Consider the following 19,590-nt stretch of genomic DNA (forward strand, 5'->3'; position numbering starts at 1 on the left):
AGAACCATGCCGGGGAAATTGCAACACACAGAGGTGCAGTCACCCTTAAGAATTCTCAGTCTGCAGGTCCAGGGGTGGTTGGAATTATGTCTTTTTAACAAGGGTCCTAGGTGATTCTGGTGCAGCCCTTGGTCACAAGCCCTTGGTTTGAGAACAAGTGACCTAAAGAGCCAAGGCCAATGAGAGGTTAAAAAAGTCCGAGAAGCATCCAGAAACCAGAGGGGTGGGGAAGGAGGCAGTCAGGGAATTAATGTCTGGCAGCCGGCTCTCCCCTCTTCCTCCCCTTTCCCCATCTTCCATGGACAGAAACCACTCTCTTCTCATATCCTCCATCCTGTCTACACCTTGGTGTGTGGAGTCTGGTGCTCAGAGCCCCAAACCTTGCTCTTCATATGCAAAGGGGAGCTACTTTTGGAATTAGGAAACCTCTTTTCTCTCCTACCAAAGCTTGGCTTCCAAGACCATTGTCTCCGTGTGGGTCAAGAAAGCCTCAAGTGCAGTTCCAAAGTAAGCAATGATTTCCTTGTTCTAGACGGCACCCACTGCCTCCTTCTAAAGCAGTGAGCACCATTGTTTCAGTGGGGGAGAGAAAATCACAGGGGACATGAGTTATGGAGCACAAAACGCATACATTGATTTAACGTTTGAAAAATATTATCTTTGTCACATGCTTTTCAGTCCTCATGTTTCTTTCTATTTAAGCAGCATTTAACACCTCCTTCCTTCTTTGAAATACTTTCCCCTTCCCCATTCTCATGGATTTCTATTTCAGGCTGTTCTTCCTGAGTCTTCTTTGTAGGTTTCTCCTCTGCCCCCCACTTCAATATGGCCCCCCACTTCTCCTCAGCACCCTCTTCTCATGCTATACCCACTCCCAGGGTGACCTCACCCATGTATTTGTTTGATGACCATCTTTCCTACCCTTCTGTCCTGAGCTCCAGAACTGCAGTCAACTTCTCCATGATATATCTATTTAGATGTCTCTCAGGAACCCTAACCTCACCAGGTCTAAACTCTCCAGAGGGAGGGAGAAAGGTGGTTCCCCCATCCCTGGAATGGTATCCTTTCAAATGGAAACCCAAGAACCTAAATTGAACTATATTGAGTACAAAGATGGTTTTCAATGGAGTTTTGAGTTTATTGGCAGTGTATGTTAAACAATGGGCTAGAACTGAAGCAAAACCCAGGGAATCTGTATCTATGAAATCTTTCGCCCTCCCTCTTCCCCTCCCCCCTCCTTTTCATCTATGACCACCCCCTTTCCCTAGTGCCGGGAACCACTTCGAGGAAGTAAATGCATTCATCTGTTTTCTGCAACTAATTCAGGCACTAAGAATTCAATTTCTGAATCAGAAGGAGAAAATGCTTTGGATCCCAAGAGCTCTGGATTTGTTTGGGAAGTGATATTGTATCAGTTATTGGAATGTAGCACCCTGTAAGGTGCTAAAGAAATCTAGACCCTAATAAGATTCATGTTTTCCCCCAAAGAAGCATAGCTCAAGACTGCCAAGAAAACTTTTTTTTCCATTCTTACTTGTTTCCCCAATAAGATACACGTCACCAATTCCTTTTTAACAAATGACGAGATCCTTTCTGCATCTGTAATGCTGTCACGCCGTTGTTTACTCATGAATAAAGAGAGGAGACACCATATTTGAAATAGGGATGTCAACCGTTGGTTTACCTACTTCTTCTCCCTTCCCCTTCTTGTGGTTAACTCAACATTTCAGTGACTGGTGGTAATAAAGGTGTCCTCCTTTACACTTGTCCAGGTGGTCAGAACAATGCTTTACAACTTTTGAAAGAAGCAGGCCTTTCCTTCAGACCAAGTGTTACATGAAACCGCAGTATGTATCTAACATGGTTAAAGGTGGAGCAGGGTTCATTGCTGCAGCTGAAGCAGGACGTTTCCCTCTTCGTGTTTCCTTACAGGGAACTAGTGTAGTTCCCAGCTCAGGGTTTACATAGAACCACCTGGGGAGCTGTGAAAACCTTCAAACCCAGGCTGCACTCCAAACCAAACCAATTTAATCGGGACTTGTAGATGTGGGATGCAGAGAGCAATGGTTTTCAAAGCTCCCCAGGTGATTCCATTCTGTACCTGCGGCTGAGGGAGGGGGCTGCATCTGAGTGACAGAATCTTCCAGCCTGTCTTCTGCTCTCCACACCCTTCCTTATATTATTGGGGGCCTGGGAAGAAGGCACTGGGCATGTGCAGGCCAGCCCTAATGGGATTTTGGGTGTGTACTCTCTGCTGCCCTTCTTTCAGGGGAGGCTGCAACCTTCACATGCTGAAGCATTATTAGCAAGCTCGCAGAACCAGATGGCTGAGCTCTATTTCTCAAACAGCTTTACCGGTAAGAAAGGAGAAATTTGTGTTCCCTCTGTCTGAAACATGTTTCCCCACCTCAGTTGGTTCCAAATTTAGGCAGAAAACAGAAGAGTATTGCTTCTGACTCTCCTGGGTTTCCACAGGGGCCACATTTGCCCCCCTTCCATTCCCCTATCCCCCAGACAATCGTTGGGACAAGTCCTAGGGGGCTTCAGAATGCGTTTGCAAACCACATGTAGGTAAGAGAATCAGTCACATGGAGAGGTTAAGCGTACTCTAGAGTTGGATCCTAAATCTTGGCTCTGCCACTTACTAGCTGGGTGACATGGGACATGTTAGTTAATCTCTGTGTCTCCGTTTCCTCACCTGTAAAATGAGGGTGAGCTAATAGTGTTTACCTCACAGGGACGTGGTGAAGACTAAGTGTGTTAATACAAACAGGAAGCCCTTAGCATGGCGGCTGACACACAAAACGGTGAGAAGGTTTGCTGGTGCCATAAACTGAGCTTGCCCTCTACCCGCAACTACCAAAGGCTGCTGTGGAAATGCCAATCAGAGCCTCATTGAAGGTTGGCAGGATCCCTGGTTTCTAAGTGAGTGTAACTGGATAGGGTTCATTAGGAGGTATGGGACCCGGTCTTCTGGGGGTCTTCAGAAGATGTATAGGAATTAAACAGGACTGCATGCGTGAGCATCTTGAGGGTAAGCTAAGAGTAGCTGTCATGCATTGAGGCAAAGACAGGCCACTCCCAGTGCAGACATTTGGAACAGCTGGATGCGGTGCGTGGCTCTGGAAGGTCACTTGCCCATGAACCTGGGACTCAAACTGAGGCAGTCGCTTAGCTGCTTTCCGTGAGGAGGGCTCAAGTGCTCATCCTGAGTTGTTGCAGAATTTGAACAGAAACCAAAGCCAGACCAGCAATGGTAGGGCCCTCAGTGAGGATCAGGAGTGAGAGAACTTGGCCGGGAGAAAGGACAAACAGCTGGTAGAGAAGGACAGGCCCCTGGGTGGGGAAGGAGGGAGCCGGTGCCTCGAGGGGCTGGCAGCATGTTGATCATACCTGTCACTCAGTCGGGAAAGGTAACCAGGGCATCCTGCACACCTGGAGTTCTTCCAGGGACATTCTTACTCCTCCCCAATAATCCATGGCCATCTCATCCCTACTTCAGACTCGACTCACTGCTCACCTTTGTTTCACGCTGTTCTCTGGTTCTTTGCTATGTAAGCGCTGCTTCACTGTCTAGAAGCGTCCTCGTTTCCTGCGAGGTTGTTAGAATGCAGACTCTCAGGCCCCACCCCGGACCTTCTGACTCAGAATTGGCACTTTCACAGGGGCCGGTGACCCATTATACATGAAAATATGAGGAGCGCTGCTCCAGTTTTGTCCTGGGTGCCCCCAAAGTGCCGGGGAGAGCGTCTCAGGACGTAGCGGGAGTTCCATAAGTGCTTGTTGACTCATTGATTCGTGGCACTGGGGATGTGGGAGAATGGAGAGACGGAAGACACTCCAATACAGTCTCCTGTGTTTTCTGCAGAACAGGGAAGTCTGAAAGCCCCAGCGGGCAAGGCATTGTGTTATGCCACCTGGACGAGTAACGCACTGTAAACCCGCTCTCCATCACATATTGCAGAGAAGAAAGAAAGCGTCCATTTTCTGTCTTACCTCATTCAGCTTTTCAGGACTGAAAGCAGAAGTTAGGACACTTCTGACCTCTTCCCATCTTTTGTCCCGTAAAAACAGGACGCTGTCCAATACCGGTTTGGATTCCAAACCCGATGCCTGATGGAAAGCAACAAGCAGAGGGTTAGGACATGAGAGCCATAGCCACCTCAGTGGCAATAGAGATCCATGATAAACACTCTAGTTAAAGTCCACCAGGGACCAACAAATGAGGAGATTTCTCTTGCAAGGATACAGAGGGAGACTCCAAGAGTCAGGGATAAGGATCTAAAAACTCACGGCGGAGGGCTGGGGAGCACATGGAAAAGCTCTGCTGGCCCAGCTTCGCCCTGTGACCGCGTGGTCGTCACGGTATAAATAAACTCAGCAGTTCTGTGTGTTCTGCAGCCCCGTGTGGAGGTGGGGCTCCCTGAGGACCAAACAGCAGGCTTCTTAGGATGGGCTAGTCTTTCCTGGGATGGAGTTTCAGATCTGAGCTTTGTGGCAAGGGGTTTTGTGAGGCTGGATTGGTCCATTTGGGCTGGGAGTTGACAGACTCATGTGTCTCAGTCCTTGATGTGTGTATGTGTGTGAGTGTGTGTGTGGGTGGGTGGGGGTAAAGTGGGGACTGAGGGGGGACAGGGGAGGAGAAAAAGGAGAGTTCCTCAGAAGCGTGTCCCAACAGGGCTGCTTCCAAGAGAACTCCCGCCACGATGTTTTGGGTTCTTCCATTCATTCATTCATTCATTCATTCATTCAGCAAACATTTGTTGCATATCTAATATGCAAGGAGTTGGCCTACAGTGTTGAATAATGAAGAGATTGCTTTGATCCTCCAGGAGTTGATAGTCTAATGGGGAAGCAGACAGTAAGCTCATAAACTAGCAAACAGATATCATTACTGTTCGTGAGAAAGGGAGGGTTATGAAGGGAGAAAATAGGGTGAGGTGAGAAAATGATAGGGGACTAAACGGTCAGAAAGGCTTCTTGGAGGAGGAGAGATTCGTGCTGAGTCTGGAAGCATGCCAAGGATGAGGCCTCTTTATTGCTTCTTCCCTGACCTGTTTAAAACCAGCTACTCCCACCAAGTGGTCAAAACTGGGCCCCCCATGATTAGTCAGAGCATCGCCTAGCTCTGGGGCTGCAGGGTGTGAGGGGGTGGGGGGAGTGGAGGACCGAGCACTCTTCAGAACCACGTGTGATATATGGTTTCACTATTTCTTTTCACTGTATTAATTATAGTTGAAACATGAAGCCAGCGATCATAATTCAAAAGCCTTGTAAAAACTCCTATTTGGAGGAAAATTATAATTTTCTGATAAAATATGAACACTCAAAATAAGCTATGAAACATAACTGCAAAGTATCTGGGGAGGATTTAATTATATATTAGAACCGAGTTGCTGGGATAGTTTTCTGCCGAGGAATACCTCTCTATATTTAGAATGAAATTCTTTAGGAGTGCCGTGGTCACCATACAGGATGGTGGGTTTATGGAGTTTTGGGAACCTAACCCATGTGTTTAGGTTCCAGAGCCAAAGGAGAAAAATCATACCTTACGTATATTTATATATTGGGAAACACCCGGTTCTGTGTAATGCCACATGTAATAAAGCATTTCGCTGCAAAGAAAGAAAGCTAGGTGGCAGTTTACGGGGTTCTGATGAAACACAATAAATTAAAGAGCCCAAGATTGATTGGATTTTGTATGTATCCTTCAGGCCTAAGGATGGGAGCCAAGATATTTTGTATTTTGCCCCTGGGGGGACAAATCTAGCCCTCCATGCGCTATGTCAGCGTAGCCCTCAGAGCTTTCCCTTACCAACCTGCCATGACAACGCTCTCCCCTCAGCCTACAGCTTCCATTGGAATTCTCCGTGGTTTTGTTTTTGTTTGTTTTGTTTTGATGGAAAACTTTTGGGAGCATCGGTTAGAGTAATGTTTTCATTTCTAGATGTCATACTGTAAGAGGGAAAGCAGTAAATCAGTCGTTTCAGAAGAGTAGTCGGATGGTGAGGGGATATGAACTACCATCGAAAATAGTTGTCAGATGTTGGGATGTTTGGCTGGAAAGAAAAAACTTGGGAGATCAGATAGTGGTCCTTAGTATGTGCTCAAAAAATATTTATTGAATGCATATTACATGGAAGAGGGTATTTAGGTTGTTTTTGTGACCTGAGGGATAAAACTGGGTTCGATAGGGAAAGCTATGGGGAAAGTTCCAGCTCATCTAAAAGAGAACTCCCTGATAGTCCAGGGTCAGAATTGTCCAAAGATAAAATAACCTGCTATCATGCAGGGTGTCAGGCGGGGTCTTAGCTCCCGCTCCCCACATAACGCAGGATATGGTGAGGCCAAAAAGGAACATCCAAGGAGCCATAGATAGGGGAGTCACACCACTATTGTCTCGCTGGCAGCTGGGTTGGAGACACAGGAAGCAGGGGCCACACGATCTGCAACCTGCAGTCTACTTTTCTGCCAACCACCCAACCCCACTTGCTAGCTGCAACCCACTCTTGCTAGTTCAGCCACCATCTTCTTGCTAGCCCCCATTTTTTGCTAGCGTAGCCACAGCAGTTATATTAGTGGCCAATGGCTCACTGGTTACAGCTGACGGCCAACTAGCCACAGCTGATGGCCATCCAATCACAGTTGATGGCCATTTACTACCTGAGTGAGCACCTTTCCGTGTGACGGCGAGAGCCTGGAAACTGCACTCCTGGCTCTGTCCCCACACCAGCCCTGAGCGATGAGTCCCACCACTGGAGACTGTACCCTCTTCTTGGTAATTCTGCCCAGGAGGCTCGAGTGTCCAGGAGTGTTTGGTCTAAATGACCTTGAAGAACTCTTCCAACCCTGAGGCTTCCTCTCCAGAAGACCCTTCCAGGTATTTTTTCCATCTGCTTACACACACACACATTTTTACTTGTGGCAAAATATGCATAATGTAAAACAGAGTAGAAATGTAGAGCAATGTTTTACAAAGTAAGGGTATTTTATGGTTAAATTTTTATTCAAGGTAGGGGAGAGAGAGAGAGAGAGAGAGAGAGAGAGAGAGAGAGAGAGAGAGAGAGAGAGAGAATCCTGTGCCATGATGTGAAATGTGTTTCTTGCTGTAGGCCACAATAAAAAAAAAAGAAAAGAAAAAGAAAGCTTGAAAAACCTGTTCTAACCCAAACACGGGAGTCGTCCTCTCCCTCAACTAAAATCCTGTCCATCGCAGTGTTATCAAGTTGTGAACATTTATTGAGCACGTACTAAGTGCCAGGTGCTATGCTAGCACTGAAACTATCAAAACAAAGAATGGAATTCTTGCCCTCAAGGAGCTTACAGTGGACTTGGAGAGTGGGGTGGGGGTGGTGGTGTATGACCAACATTTATTGATCTTATAGTTAAAGTGCTTTTCCCATCCTTTCTTTAATTTGGGGATAATTCACCAGTAATTAGGAGACACCATCCTGATAAGCAGCTCTGGTTCAGTAGTGGCTCATGGCCCCCCTGCTAAGCTTCCCTTGGACAGTTAGATGTGTTTGTCTTTGCAATTAAGATCTCTTAAAATAGTCTAACTTCTTATTAGACCAGCTCAGCATAAACTTTAAACTTTGAATACTTACACAGTCCTGCAGAGAAAATTATTAAAGAAAACCAACACCTTGGCATTCTGAGCTCACATGAACAGAGCAGCCATTAATTGGGTGTTTATCATGGGCCAGACGAGTGATTCTCAACTGACCTCACAGAGCCACCAACAAGCCACCAATGCCTCCCAGAGCGCTGCAAAACGCAGGCAATGCATTTTTGCTATCGCTGAGTGTGCCAGTTATTATGAAAACAGGCATTAGAGACATAATAGAATATGAAGCCATAGCCCAAAAAAGTTTTCTTGTCTCCTGGAACCTGCCAGGACATTGACTCAAGATCTGTGCGATCTCTGGGATGCTTTGGCACGACAGTCATCAGTTTTCTTTAGACAGCCACTCAGAGCTGCAGGTAAACAGAGTGAGATACTGTTATACTTGAGCTGTCATGGTGCGAGTGTCGCCAGCTTGTTTAACGTTGAGTTGGTCAAGGAGGCCTCAAAACTGTTCATGTCAGAAAGTGTGCTCTGATCACAGAAAGGCCAGGTCCACTGTTACAAACTGTCTCATTGTCACACAACCTGGTACAAATGAGGAAGCTTGCAGGGAACCACCTGTCTTTCTCCTCACCTGAGTGTGTGAAGCATCTTGCACTGCCCCTCATTATATTATAATCGGCTAAAACTCTCGAATTCTGCCACTTGGATAACCCCAAATTCTGTACCTGAGAACACACGCTGTTTTCAACACCTGACTACCACTGTACAAAGGTTTCAACCAGGGCTTTATTCTGGAGCTTTGAAATAGCAAAAGTGTTCCGTCCCCACTGGACGATTTTCGTCCGTTCAGTCTTTGCCAGTAGAAGATGGTCATAAGATCACACAAGCTTCCCTCTTTCTGCTTCACACTGTGACTGGCCTGAGAGCATGGCTTCCAAGTAAGGTTGTGTGGAGTGCCCACAGCTCAAGGGGGCGGGCTCAGGAGGCACATGGGGGCTAAACCAAGCTTGGGCTCCGTCTGCCAACTCGGCATCAGCTGGTGGAAGGGGAGACTCTAATAATCTGGACCGAGGCATGATATGGGCTCCGGTGGCCCTGCCTGATAGAGTTTCTAACATTTTAAACACCAAGGAAGAGGAAACCACAGGTGTGGAACTGTACTTCCATTAGCTGCATGCCGGACAGTGTGGGCCTTTCTGACTGGGGAGAGGGATGGTTAAATCTTCTGAGGAAAATCTCCAACAACTCTCAGCAGAGTTTTTTGCCATAAGCAGTGTTAACGAGGGATGTAACACCTGATATAGCTCCTGTCATACTCGGCCAGTAGAAGAAATCCTCCTGATGGTCCCTAAGAGGGACCCTAAGAGGCATCCAAAGCTCAAAATGGCTCTCTGGGACGCTGGTGGGACTACATCGTTACCCATTGGCAATGCCTGCCACCTGAACTGAGAACCAAAGAGACCTGGTGATTAACTAGTCGATCACTCATATTTTACACAAGAGGAAATTCAGGCTCAGAGAAGGTCAAGGACTGGCTCAAGTCACACAGCTAATGAATGAGGGCAAATCAGGAATCTGATTTCATTTCTTTAAATTTAAGCCAAGTGCTTTTCACTGTACCGCTGAGCTATGGCTTAGAAGAGGTGGGGGGGAGGGAATGGGAAAGAAAATAGTGTCATTAAAAGAAGATTGGGGCAGAGAAGGAAAGAGAAGGTCAGGACTCACTTCCGTGGAACGTTCAGGAAGACAACCATTGAGAGACCAGAATTGGCTTATTTACTGTTCTCTCCCCCAAATTCTAGATATTAATCTCCTGGTTTATACATTTATTTTTACTTCTGCTACCATAAGAGTTAGGGAAAGAAGGTATAAGAATAAGATTTTACTTATTTCTTTTTTAAAAAAATGTATAGATGCCTTCCCTGCTGAACCAAGGGTCTAGTGAGACACAAAAATACGAAATCATTTTCAACAAGATTGGAAATTCAGAAATGTTCTGCAAGGCATCGGCAAAACATCTGAGCATTCAAACCAGTCCCCCTTAGCACTATTCCGACATTCCTAAAGCTTCACCAGGCACTCAGTGCCTTGAAAGATGTTAGAGTTCACCCTTACCCGCCATGTTGAAAACATGAAACTGAGTATGTTCCACAGATCAAATGCAACTCTCTGAATCTGGCTTTTTTCAGAACCAGCCATGGCCAGACATGGGGAAAGCACGTGAAAGAGGACACCTGTAGGGGGCAGGCCTCCCCTCCTGCTGTCACGTGGGACTTCCAGTGGGCAGCCCACCCCAGGATGCCAGGCTTCCTGAGCCGGCTGCAGGGTTTCCTGTGTGTAGCACAATGTTTCACATAAAACAAAGAGACCTGTCTCACAATATCATGGGGTCGGGCAAATGAGGTTGCACACCTGCGTTTCTGGTTGTCTGTAGTCTGTTTGGGTTTTACGTAAGAATGTCTGCTGTGGCCCTATCATCACATGAGCTGACCCTTCTCAAGATAACGCAAAGCTAAAAATAGTACTCGAGGTTTGACGGAGGTGATGAGAGCTTTTCCTAAGTCACGCACAGAAACCATGCTCACAACATAAATCTCACTGCTCAGATGGGAAAACCTGAATGTTTTAATTTACTCAATGTTACTTTTAAAGGACAGGAGATCGGAAACTCTAGACGAGGTTTTCAGAAGCTGTCAGCGGAGAGGTTCCAGTTGTAGGTATGGGAGGGCAATTTTATGGCAAGGCTGCCGAGGCCCCCTCTTTCCTCAGTAGATGTGGGCAGGCAGGTCCCTGCAGCTCCAGCACAGGTGGCCTGATCCACCTGGAGCTCTGAATGGTTTTCCTTGCCGATGAGCTCTGTAATGAGCCGCCACATTTCTCTGTAATGGGGTGCGGCCACAGATGCAGACATAATAAGGCTTCCAGGACTTTAGTAATCTTTGCCAGTGCCAAGCGTTTTGTGGTTTCACAGGAATTTGTCCTGTGATTCCAACGTTTATGTGGTGAGAGGTCGGAAGCAGCCCGTGGAGAGGCCGCACCTGGGGCAGCCAGGCCCCTGGATTTTTATGGTTCTGGATAAAACCACTCACAGATCCATCACGTGGCTTTTGATGTGTCTCTTGTGAGTCAGGTGTATGGCTGGACCTGTGCCTGGAGAGGTGACCCTGCGTTGCCTGTGAGGACCTGCGGGCTGGTACCTCCACACACACAAATGCCACCACCTTCCATCTCCACTCCACAGACCCAGGGACGGGCCTGCCTGCAGCCTCACCCGCTCTACATGCTATCGTTTTGAACTAGAACTCAGAGCTCCCAGCAGCAGGTTTAGTGATGGCGCTTACCCCCCTGTACCCCCTTTCAAATAGACCAACGTAACATGGGCCACACACCTGTCACCCTTCCCACAGCTTCCCCGACTCCGGACCCTGACGAGAAGCCAGGAATCGGAAGTTCTAATACCGGTTATGACCATTTCTGCCGAGTCATGTGGACCCGGCTCCCGTTTCCACAGATCTTAAAAAAAGAGCTGCCTACGTGGCCTCATTAAATACCCAGTAGCAAAGAGGAGCTAATTAAAAAATATCTCCATCAAAATAAGCAAGTCTCAGAGTGTTGGGACAACTGAGGTTCTATAAATGCTAAGAAGATTGATTTGGGTTTAACGGTAAACTGTGGTCGCACCACCACAAAGCAACTTCAGGAAGTGCTGAGGGCACTGCTGGAAGCCCGAGGAGTCCATTTGGAAAGTGGGCAAGATAGGGCAGAGTCATTACGCAGGACTGAGTGCCTCAAAAATAGTGAAGGGGGAAGCATGTTATAGGAACTGCCACCCTGGGTCTGACCCACATTCTGTTCAGCCCAGTGTTCTGGAGTTTGAAAAAATGATTTCATTCAACAACTTTTGAATTCATGTATTTGCTCAGTATGGCGTATGTTGGGGAGGTCCCTGTAGTGTCACCCCACCTCCAGCCAGTATGCTCTGTCAATCCCTCATGAGTGCTTACAGCTCACGTCACATTTCAGAGCTAAACCCAGCTTCCCACATCACCGCCACTCTCCCCTGGCTGTCGGGGCCCACGTCCGTCCGTACGTCAATCCCGGATTTGTGAGCAGAGGTGGGCTCTCATAGGAGGGAAAATGAAACCATGCGTTTTTAAGTTCCTTTTCACTTAATGTATCAAACTAATATGCTGAGGTATTTTCTGTATCGCCAGGGACCATTTGGTAGAAGCTTGCATGGAATAAGCATTTAATGTTTACTGAATGAATGTATAATAAAGCTGAATCTCTGAACACTTAAGTAAACATAGCTTATTAGAGGGAAGGCAGCATGGTATCTGGTAAGGAAAAATCACGCCTCACTAATCTCCTTGAGTTCTTTGAGCAGATAAATAAGCATATGGATAAGAGGGAACCACAGAACCCAATTTAATTTGACTTTCAAAAACCCGTGAGAAAATCTCACTCTAAAGACAGTTTTTTAAAAATTGAGTCACTAAGGGTTGTTTTACCATCAATATGGAATTGATTGAAAGATTGTAAACAAAGCTAAAGATAAGTGGATACATTCCCAGATGGAAAATTGTAAACATTGGGGTTTCCTAGAGATCTAACTTTCAATGGGTTTTTCCCCCATGTTTATGAATGATCTAGAAGAGGCGGCATATACTGACTCTCGGTTTAGGTGATGCCTAGTTTTTCCGGGGAAATGCTGATGGTAAGTGTTATAAGAGTTCAGAGAAGGGGTAAAGTAAATGTGGATTCAGGTAGAGGAGGCTTCATAGAGGAAGCGGAATTTGAGGAGAGTCTTGAAGAATAGCTAGGGTTTGATGGGTGCAAAAGAGGTGGACGTTCTCCTTGTTAATAGCAGCTAACGCACGTTGAGTGCTTGTCTTGCCTGCGTCTAAGGCAGGGTTTACATGCGTGATCTCATTTAGCCTACAACAGCCCAGTAGTAAGGTAGATCATTTCCCCATTTTCCAAAGGAGGAATGAGAGGCTTCCAGAAGTTAAGTAGATTGCTCAAGCTTACGTTGTCAGTCAGTGGAAGATCCGCTGTTACGCTGCCTCCAAATCTAGTGGGAGTATCCACATGAGCACGGCTTGCCAGAGCAGGTTACAGGAAGAATGGAGAGGCTGGTGTGACAGCTTGTGTTGGGGAGCTGTGACGGGTGAGGGTGGAGCATATGAAATGTATCTAAATCACAGAGACCCTTAAATCTCACCGGGGAGGCGTGAACTTTCTCCTGAGGACAGTGTATTATTAATGCAAGAAGGAAATTAGAACCATATTCTGAGTTTGAGGCCTAGAGACCTTTGTGTAGGCCTTGGAAAAAAACAGGGAGGACAGACAAATGGTTTGGAGGAGGAATGGACTGAAGGTGGGGCAACTTTATTGATGCGTTCTGCTTAAACGTGTGTGTTGAGTGTATGTCTGCCACTAGTGTATCAATTAGAGGGCTGCCCTCTTGCACGTCAGCTCTTGGGGTCTCGTGCCTTGCTGACATCTGTGTGTCATGTGAAGTAGTTTGGAGACACGTGGCTGCCACGTCCCATCTCACTGCTCGGAGGCTAAGGGTACTCAAGAACCATGGCAGGCTCTCAGAGTGCCTTTGCTGCCTGCTGGGACACGGCTTGCTGGTCCGAGACCTGTGACTCACTGGCTTCCTCCACCTCTTTAATCAACACTCTCTGCTGAGTCTGGCAGAGCAACAATCTACAACTGCATTTAACCATCAGACTCAGTCTCTAAGAGGCTGATGCCACAGAAGACCTTCAGGGGACTGTGACCAGGGCAGTGCCGATGTAGTGTTTGGGGAAGAGAATCTAGAGACAGCAGAGAAGTAGCTAAATTTCTGCACCGTCGTCAGCCATCCTTCCAGGTCACGTCCTTCTAGTGGCCACGTGGTATATGGAATGGGGCATGCTGCTGTGGGGCTCTGGGAAGAGGAACGTGTGTTGGATGTGCAGCCAACTACTCAGTGAAACCTTGACAATCCAGAAATGTCACCTGAGGCAGCTGTTAGAGTAGAGGCAGTAAAAAGAGCCCTGGACTTGAGTTGGGAGATGGCATGGGAATCCCTGTCCTTCTTCCTATTAGTCATGTGACCAGGGTTGTCCCTTAACCTCTCTGAGTCTTAGTTCCCTTGTCTGTCCAATAGAGATGATAATTGTGCCCATCTCCTAAGTTCTCATGAAATTTAATGAGAAAAACCCACTCTGGTGGCTCCATTAGTACAGAACCTGTTGGGGAGAGGTGCTGATTCCTTTAAGACTCAGCTCCAGACATCGCCCATCTAATAAACCTTTTTCTGTCCCCATCCTGGATGGTGCAGTGTTTTCCACTACAGTAGCACTCACCCTACCATGTTGTACTGGTCTCTCTGCCTGTCTACCTCTGTCACTAGACTGTGAGCTCCTTGAGGACAAAACTGTAAATCATAAAGAGTCTTCTGTCTCTTTATAATCAGTACCTAGACAATGCCTGGTATATGGCAAGGATGCAAAAGTTTGCCAAATAACCAACGAAAGAGTGAATACATTACTTACTATTTCTATAAGAATACAAGATGAGTTTAATTGGACAAAAAGAAAAAAAGCTTGGCACATAATGATTCTCAGAATTCTCACAAGCACCTGTTTATTAGTTTACTTTAGAGTCTTTTTAAGAATCAACATACAGGTTCTTGGTCTTCTCTGCTGGAATTCCTATGTCCCCATTTTTGGCAGATGGGGACAATACTGACCTCTGCCATTTTCTGCCACCTCTTCCATTCTTTGGGATTTCTCATCAAAGATAAAAAGTAGGATATTTACTTTCTAAAAAAGCTGGAGTATGTATATCCTTTAGTGGATTGGAGACTTGAACGGACATAAAGGGGCCCTCTTACAGGCTCCCCCTGCTACTTGAGGACAAATTTCCTTTGTAATGTTGCTTGTCTTCCCTTTCCAGCCTTAAGACTTTTATACTCTCTGGGAAAGACGTAAGCACAAGAGGCTCAAATTTTGGCTTTCCGTCTGATATTTATTAACCTTGCTCAGTCTTTTCTCCGTCACTTGACCTGTGCTCTCTAGCTTTGAACACAGCTTTAAAAAACCCTCCTGGTTTTAGCATTTTTATTAACCACAACTTCTCTTGAGCTTTAGCTTTCTTGAAGCATTTCTTAAATGTAAATGCTATTCTTTTGTGCCAGGCCTGTACATCTCTTTTGAAAACCTGAATTCACTGGGGAGCTCAGCTTTGAGTGGAACTGCTCTAAAGCCGAGAAGAGGCCCAGTCACATCCCTATTAGATGTGATGTGCTGTCCTTGCATCTGAGAATGATTCCCCATCCATCCATAGGCAGAAAGAAGACTACCTACCATTCTGTTGGTAAAATTGCTGAAGTTCTCAACCAACACCTGTTTGATCATGTTTGGCTCAGAGATAACGATGAACATTCGACGGCCAAGGTAGTACCTGGGAGGAATCAAAGAATTACTTTAAAATGTGTCGTATTTACCTACCCCTTTCTGCTTTCCCACAAAGAATTCCCAGTGGTTTAGAATGAAGGATAACAGATAAAGAGGAGGTACAGATGTGGAGAAGACGGGGTGATGCTGGTACAGCAGTGTAGCCATGATGCCCTAACATCAGATATCATTCTGCAGGCGTTTACGGAATCCCATTTGTACCATCTCCTCGAGATTCTGGGATGAGTACGACAGAGTCCCTCACCACCCCACCCCCCAAGGAGCTCATAGCCTGATAAAAAAGACAGATCTGTACATTTAGACACAATAATAAGGAATTCATAAGATCCAGTAGTGAGACTAAGAAGGAAAATGCCAGAGGTCAGTGTTGTCCATCTTGTCCAAAAATGGCGAGCTAAGCATTCTAGCCAGAAAAGATGAATAGCTTTTATATCTTGATTATTGGGAGAAGTCTGAAGTGGATTAGTAAACATTTGTGAGAATTCAGGAAAGATTAAATCAACTTGCTGGGGAAGGGCTGAGTATTTGGTTGTCACACCTGGAGATGGAGTTCAATAGGTAACTTATGATATTAATGAAGAAATGGAGGAAAAGATGAACCAGTCAGCTGGTGCTGGTGAACTCTAACTGGAGACAGGGAGTCAGTATGTGTCTTCTTATATTTATTTATGAAAGTGCCAGGGGGACAAAGCAACCATGATCCAGTCACAGCCTTCAAGCGTCTCACAATCTGGTGCGAGTAACATTTAGGCCTTCAGCACACAGTATGACATCTGGCAAGCACGGGTGCCATTGGGGACGCTCCCAACTCAGCACTTGGAGAACTGAGAAGAAAGGCTTCCCAGAGGTGGTGGTTCTCAAAGTGCATTCTGAAGGATAAACAGGAGTTAGTCCCGGAAGATGGCAAGTAAAGGGGGTGAGGGTGTATCAGGCAGGAAAATCAGCTGTGCAGCTGTCTGGGGACATTCTCCTCGGCTACCAACTGTAAAGCCAACGAGAGTCATGACAAGTGGGCCTGCTGTGTAATGCCATGTTTTTAGTCTGTAAAATTATGCTTTTGGGATATAATTTGATCGCTGGCATATTCAGCTCAGAGCAGTAAGGAATAGATTTTAAAGGGTAAAGTCATAAGATGTGACAGCAGCAAAATTTACTCTGAATTCTTATTTAGTCAGAACTTGTCATGACCTAAACATGGCTGTAATTTTTTAACTCTTTCATTTCTCACTGACTAGGGGAAAAATGAAAAAAAAAAAATTTTTTTTTTGGCACGTATTAGGCACTCAGGAAATATTCACCTGAGTGATGACATCTTCCAAAACTGTTGGGGAAATGTTTGGGACACAGGAGTTCAACAAATGTGGCAGAAGGATACTAACTAGTGTTTATTGGTTTTAACCAAGGAGACCAAAAATAACCCAATAAGGCCATAAACCAACCGTTTTATAAAGTTTATGAGGAATGTGTTATGGAATCTTTTGAGGATCTAGTGAAAGCCGTGGACATTTTCCTAAGAAAAGTGGACATTCACAGCATTTTGTGTACAATTTGAGTTCTTGGACTCCTGAAGCCCTTTCTAGAGCAAAGCTTCTCAAGTGTAAAATGTGCTCAAAAGTCACCTGGGTTTGAAGAAATAATGGCTGAAAATTTCTTCAATTTGGCAAAAGACATAAACTTACAGAAGAAGCTGAGTAAACCCCCTAGTGGAAGAACCCAAAAAAATTCATGGCAACACACATCATAATTAAACTTCTGAAAACCAAAACCAGAAAAAATCTTGAAAGCAGCCATCGAGAAATGATGTACCATCAATAGGGAACACCAGTTCAAAAGACAGCAGATTTCTTATCAGAAACCATTGAGGCCAAAAGGAATCGGCATTTTTCAAATGCGGAAAGACAAGAACTGTCAATCACAAGTCCTGTATTTGGTGAGAATATACTACCGGACAGAAGACGAAATAACAACATTGTCAGATGAAGGAAAACAAAGGGAATTTGTCACCACGCTTAAGATCTACCCTGAGAGATACATCATGTTCCTGGATTAGTAGACGCCACGCTGTAAAGATGTCAGTTCTCTCAAAACTGATCCATAAGTTTAATGCAATTCATATCAAAATCACAGTAAGAATTTCTGTAGGCGTAGACAAGTTTATTTTAAAATTTATATAGAAAGGCAAAGGACTTAAAATAAAATCGGTTGTGAGAAAGGAGAATGAAGTGGGAGGAATCGGTCTAACAGAATCCAAGACTTGGCTACAGTTGTCAAGACTGTGGTTCTGGCACAAAAATAGACACATCGATGAATGGAGCAGAGTAGAGAACCCAGAGAGAGGCGCACACAAATATCCTCAACTGATTTTTGACAAAGATACAAAAGCAATTCAATAGAGGAAGGATAGCCTTTTCACAAGTGGTGCTGGGGCATTGGACATATGCTGGCAAAAAAAAATGACCTCATACTTGATACAAAAATTAACCCAAAATGGATCACACACTTAAATGTAAACCATAAAAGTTTTAGAAAAGAAAAGGAGAAAATCTTTAGGAGTTAGGCAAAGAGTTCTTAGACTTGACACCAAATCTATAAAAGACCAAAAAAATCAATAAATTACACTTCATCCCCCCAAAATTTTTTTTTCTCTGAAAGATCCTGTTAAGATGAAAAGACAGTCTACAGACTGGGAAAAAATACGTGCAAACCATATAGCTGGCAAAGAACTTGCATCCAGAGTATGTGAAGACCTCTCAAAACTCAAAAGTTAAAAAACAAACAATTCGATAAAAAATGGGCGCAAGACATGAACAAATATTTCACTAAAGAGGATATACAAATACCAAGTAAGCACTTGAAAAGATGTTCAACATCATTAGCCATCAAGGAAATGCAATATTAGCCACAGTGAGATATCACTACACATCTATAAGATGGCTAATATAAAAATAATATCAAATGCTGATGAACGTGTGGAGAAAATGAGTTATTCATACAATGGTGGTGTGAATGTAAAAAGGTACAGTCATTTTGGAAAACAGTTTGGCAATTTCTTATAAAACTAAACATGTACTTACTACTACATGACCTAGCAATGACTAGCTCTCTTGCACATTTATTCCAGAGAAATGAGAACTTATGTTCACACAAAAACATGTACATGAATATTCTTAGCAGCTTTATTTGTAATAGACAGAAACTGAAAACAACTCAAATGTTTTTCAACAGGGGGATGGTGAAATGAACTGTGGTACATCCGTGCAATGGAATACTACGCAACAATAGAAAACCCAAACTATCGATACCTGGAGTAATTTTGCTGGATCTCCAGGGAGTTATGTGAGTGAAAAAAGCCAATCTAGAATGATTCCATTTCCTATTAATTTTAAAAGTTTATTTTCCAAAATCTTCTGCAATCTCTGTCCTTCCTTTTGAGAAAAAGTTTTCATATTGTCTGATTCCACTTATATAGCATTTTTGAAATAACAAAGTTAAAGAGATGGAGAAGAGATAAGTAATTGCTAAAGGTTAGGTTGGGGGTGGTAATGGATTGGTGTGTCTATAAGGGGTGGCACTAGAGAGCCTTGTAGTGATGGGACACTTCTGTATCTCATTACAGAAACCTACACATGTGATAAACTTGCATAGAATACTACACACACACACACACACACACACACACACACACACACGGAAACCTTATAAAATTCAAATAAGCATTGTGAATTGTCCAGATGTCAAATTGCTGGCTTTGATAATATACTCTAGTTAAAAGAGACTACCATAGGGAGAGACTGGGTAAAGAGTACGCAGTACCTCTCTGTGCATTTTTTTTCTTTTTTGGCAACTTTCTGTGAATCTATGACTATCTAAATAAATAAAAAATTAAACTCACCTGGGAGCTTAATAAACTATATAGTCATAGCTCGGCTCCTCACCAAGTCAGATCTGGTAGGCCTGGGTGGGGCCCAAGAATCTGCATTTTAACAGACTCTCCAGATTCTAATGAAAATTCCTCCGATGCAGAGAAACGCTGCCTAATGGCAGTGGTTTTCAGCCTCAGTGGCTCATCAAAACCATCTGTCCAGCATTCAGAAAATAAGGATGGCTGGCCCCACCCAGACCTAGCTGACCGGAAAGGACTGGGACCCAGTGATTCCTAATTTTGACAAGTTCACCAGAGGACCCTGGTGTGACAACAATAACCAGGTTAGGGACCCACAAACCCCAAATTATAAACCCTGCTCTATATTTAATTAAAGTTCACTCCCATCTCATTTCCCTAAATTCTTAGATCTAAAAGGAAAATATTTACACTGGGGTACAAATATATTTTGGTAACATATTTGTATTGATTTAGTTATTACCAAAATAATTTTAAACATAATCTGGATTTTCAAAAAAGCAAAATAATACTTCTACATTCAAATGAAAGTTGTCTTCCCATGTGGGCAGCTTGGGAGTCTTTGTTCTTTTTTCTAGTAATATTGCAAATGCTAAAAACAATTTTGTCACAATTCCTTTAGAATTGCTTCAGAGCTGGTTTATGAA

General features: G+C 44.6%; 1 protein-coding gene across 2 annotated transcripts in view; it reads right to left on the reverse strand.

Moving 5' to 3' along the window:
- Positions 1-19,590, reverse strand: part of TBXAS1 (thromboxane A synthase 1) — a 133,238-nt gene that overhangs the window by 59,865 nt on the left and 53,783 nt on the right. For both annotated transcript variants that reach the window (XM_019750183.3, XM_074315295.2), the window contains exons 4-5: positions 14,932-15,028; positions 3,997-4,113 (exon numbers count right to left, since the gene is read on the reverse strand). In XM_019750183.3, coding sequence (XP_019605742.2) covers positions 3,997-4,113; positions 14,932-15,028 — 214 coding nt within the window. The remainder of the gene's footprint in view (positions 1-3,996; positions 4,114-14,931; positions 15,029-19,590) is intronic.

Source organism: Rhinolophus sinicus, chromosome 8, assembly GCF_057876585.1.
Source record: "Rhinolophus sinicus isolate RSI-liver-muscle chromosome 8, RSI-T2T, whole genome shotgun sequence".
Classification (NCBI taxonomy): domain Eukaryota; kingdom Metazoa; phylum Chordata; class Mammalia; order Chiroptera; family Rhinolophidae; genus Rhinolophus; species Rhinolophus sinicus.